The 3,268-nt window shown below is 46.2% G+C and overlaps 1 protein-coding gene across 1 annotated transcript in view; it reads left to right on the top strand.

Moving 5' to 3' along the window:
* Nucleotides 1-1,881: 1,881 nt before the first annotated feature.
* The window catches only part of LOC117090902 (SH3 domain and tetratricopeptide repeat-containing protein 1-like), a 15,569-nt gene continuing 14,182 nt past the window's right edge, over nt 1,882-3,268 (top strand). Inside the window, 1 exon segment of the mRNA XM_033223496.1 lies at nt 1,882-1,969. Coding sequence (XP_033079387.1) covers nt 1,882-1,969 — 88 coding nt within the window.

The following is a 3,268-nucleotide window of genomic DNA, read 5'->3' as shown; positions in this document are numbered from 1 at the left end:
GGTTCTCATGCCTCGGCCTCCCGAGTAGCTGGGATTACGGGCGCCCGCCACTGCACCCGGCAAATTTTTCTATTTTTTAGTAGAGATGGGGTTTCACCACATTGGCCAGGATGGTCTTGAACTCCTGGCCTCAAGTGATCCACCCACCTCAGCCACCCAACAGTGCTGGGATTACAGGTGTGATCCACCGCGCCCAGATAATTTTTGTGTTTTTAGTAGAGATGGGGTTTCACCATGTTGGCCAGGCTGGTTTCAAACTCCTGACATCAGGTGATCTGCCTGACTCGGCCTCCCAAAGTGCTGGGATGTCAGTGTGCACCCCACGCCCAGCCAGCTGCTCTAGTGTACACCCCCCTACAGTGTGTAAGAGCTCCCTTGTCTCCATATCCTCGCCAGCACTTGTTATTTTTTGTCTTTTTGATAATACCCATCCTAACAGGTGAGGTGATACCTCACTGCAGTTTTGATTTGCATTTCTCTGATTATAAGTGACACTGAGCATTTTTTTTCACGTATTTTTTGGCCATTTGTATGTCTTCTTTCAAGAAATGTCTGTTCGGTTGGGTGTGGTCACATAAACTTGTAAGCCCAGCACTCAGAACGCTAACACAGGAGGACAGCTTGAGCCTAGACCAGCCTAGGCAGCATAGCAAAACCCTAGCTCAAAAAAAAAAAAAAAAAAGAAGAAGAAGAAGAAAAAAGAAATATCTGTGTCTGTTCAGCTTTTTGACCTCCAAAAATTAAGAGCCCATTTTGGAATCGGATGACCTGCCTGATTCAGAGACAATCTGTGTTTGGTTCTACTCTGCTACTTCCTATGTGACTTTGGGAAGTTCCCTTAGCCACTTTGAGCTCAACTTCCTCAACATTAACCAGAAATAAGTACCACCTGCCTCTGCTGGTTAATGCTGAGGACTGAAAGGAGAACCTCCACAACGCCACTTCACAATGCCGCCTAGCGGAAGCCCCTCAATGCGGGGCTGGTAGGATCATCTGAAGCCAAGTACAACTTTCCTTTCCACTTTCCCAGGCTCACTCTACATACAACTAGCAAGGAATAGCGATTAAAGGAAACCAAAATAATTGCTTAATTTTTAATAAGAAATTTTTAAAAAGTGGGGGTGGTGGAAAAATAGGAGGGAGAGGAGGGGAAAGGAAAGCAGTCGGTCACAAGTTCTAGTCTAGGACTCATCCGCGGCCTCCTCACTCAGGCAATCACCAGTCCCCACCTCCTGGGGAGGGGTACTTTCTCGGCTGGCTTCACCCACATGGAAGGCACTGCCACAGGTGTTCAGAAACCAGGAGCACCTTGAAATGGGCAATGTGCTTTGGGTAGGAGACCTACAATTTCCCCCAAAGAAACCACGGCACAAAAGTGACCCACATAGGAGGCACCAATGGCTGTAAATACTTGGTGGCAAAAGCTGATGTCATACCTTCTGTACAGGAGACACACACCCAAATAAAACTTGCCAAAATAGCAGAGAAAAAAATACAGCAGACATCCAGTGCCATTCTGTTACAGAAATATTTATATCCCAAAGCCAGGGACCTCTCTGGAACACTGTCTTTATTTCCACGTTTCATGGAAGATGTTTGAGTGCACTCACGTGTCTCTCAACAAACTTCCAGTCCCTACTCTAAACCCTGTGGCTCCTCAGCAAAACCCAAAAACAAGTATCAGTTTTCCTTCCAAATGAGAAATTTCCTGACCTAGTGAAACCAGCATCAAATCCACTTATTATGAGACAGCTGATTACAGGCAAAGCCCTCTAGTCCCAGGATGACTCCTCTCCTGCAGGAGCGGGAAGTATTTGCATAGCACTGGCCTGCCAGACCACATCTCCAGGCAGTTTGAAACCATGGCTGCTCAGGTGAGCCATGACAAAAATCAAAACCAAGTATCTGAAAAGTGTACATGTCAAGAACCAGACCTCGGACCAGACTCAGCAGAAATGGATGTTGCAAGGTTTGTTCTGAGACCTCCTCTCCATGCCCCCTCTCCCTGGGACCTCCCTCTTTGCACTAGGGGCCCAGGGCCAATGGACTGCTCCCTTTACCTCTAGTCCAGTGTATTTTCAGAAACAGCTCCCAGACTGTACCAGACCCTGAAACGTATTCACTGAATGCACTATTTCTTGAAATGATCGTAAATCACCTGACTATAACAACAATTGTTTCAAAAGTATCCTCTCTCTCTCGGGAATCATGCCATGAGTTTAAGCAAGCAGCTTTGCTTCTCTCTACTGCAATTATATCATTTGCAAAATGTTAACAATTACTGTGTTCACCCATAGCATTGTTGTAAAAAGCCATAAGACCCACTTCATGTAGCCTGCCTGGAACACAGACCCTGTCACATGGTAAATGCCCACTGAAGGTGAGTTATCTGTAGCTATTATTACCTGCCACTCCAGCGAACAAAAGGAGTCGATCAGGTCTCACCGTATCACCATGAAAGGATGTCCATGTAGACTGCGGAGTGGGAGTAGGGGGACTCAATGTTTATCAGGTACTATTTTGTTTTTTACAATGTGTACATATACATTTGTAGGTACACTGGAAACGATCTGGAAGGAAATACACCCAGTGTTAATGGTGACTACCCCAGGCCGGGCGCGGTGGCTCAAGCCTGTAATCCCAGCACTTTGGGAGACCGAGACGGGCAGATCACGAAGTCAGGAGATTGACACCAGCCTGGCTAACCCGGTGAAACCCTGTCTCTACTAAAAAAATACAAAAAACTAGCCGGGCGAGGTGGCGGGCGCCAGTAGTCCCAGCTGCTCGGGAGGCTGAGGCGGGAGAATGGTGTAAATCCAGGAGGCAGAGCTTGCAGTGAGCTGAGATCTGGCCACTGCACTCCAGCCTGGGAGACAGAGCAAGACTCCGTCTCAATAAATAAATAAATAAATAAAACTAGTAACTACCCCAAAGACACATTCATCCAAACACACAACAGTAAAACACTCACTTTCTTTCTGTCTTCCATATCATTTGAACTATTTTCAATAAGCATCTATGGCTTTTGTAAAGTTTTTGAAAGGAATTTATTGCAATTTTTTCTGGAGAAACAAGCAGGAGCATGAAAAAGGTGGAAACAGAAGGTAAAATGGAATGGGACTCAATAGAATTGAGTCCAAGCCAGGCTCAGCAGGCACACGAACCACGCACCTCTCACTACAACTCAACACCAGCTCTCTCTTCTCTTGGTCCAATGGCCCAAGACTTAGAGATAAAATGTCTATTGTGATCACATCAATCACACCAA

Source organism: Trachypithecus francoisi, unplaced genomic scaffold (genome assembly GCF_009764315.1).
Source record: "Trachypithecus francoisi isolate TF-2019V2 unplaced genomic scaffold, Tfra_2.0 Lachesis_group11, whole genome shotgun sequence".
Classification (NCBI taxonomy): domain Eukaryota; kingdom Metazoa; phylum Chordata; class Mammalia; order Primates; family Cercopithecidae; genus Trachypithecus; species Trachypithecus francoisi.
This window is presented reverse-complemented; position numbering and strand designations above follow the sequence as displayed.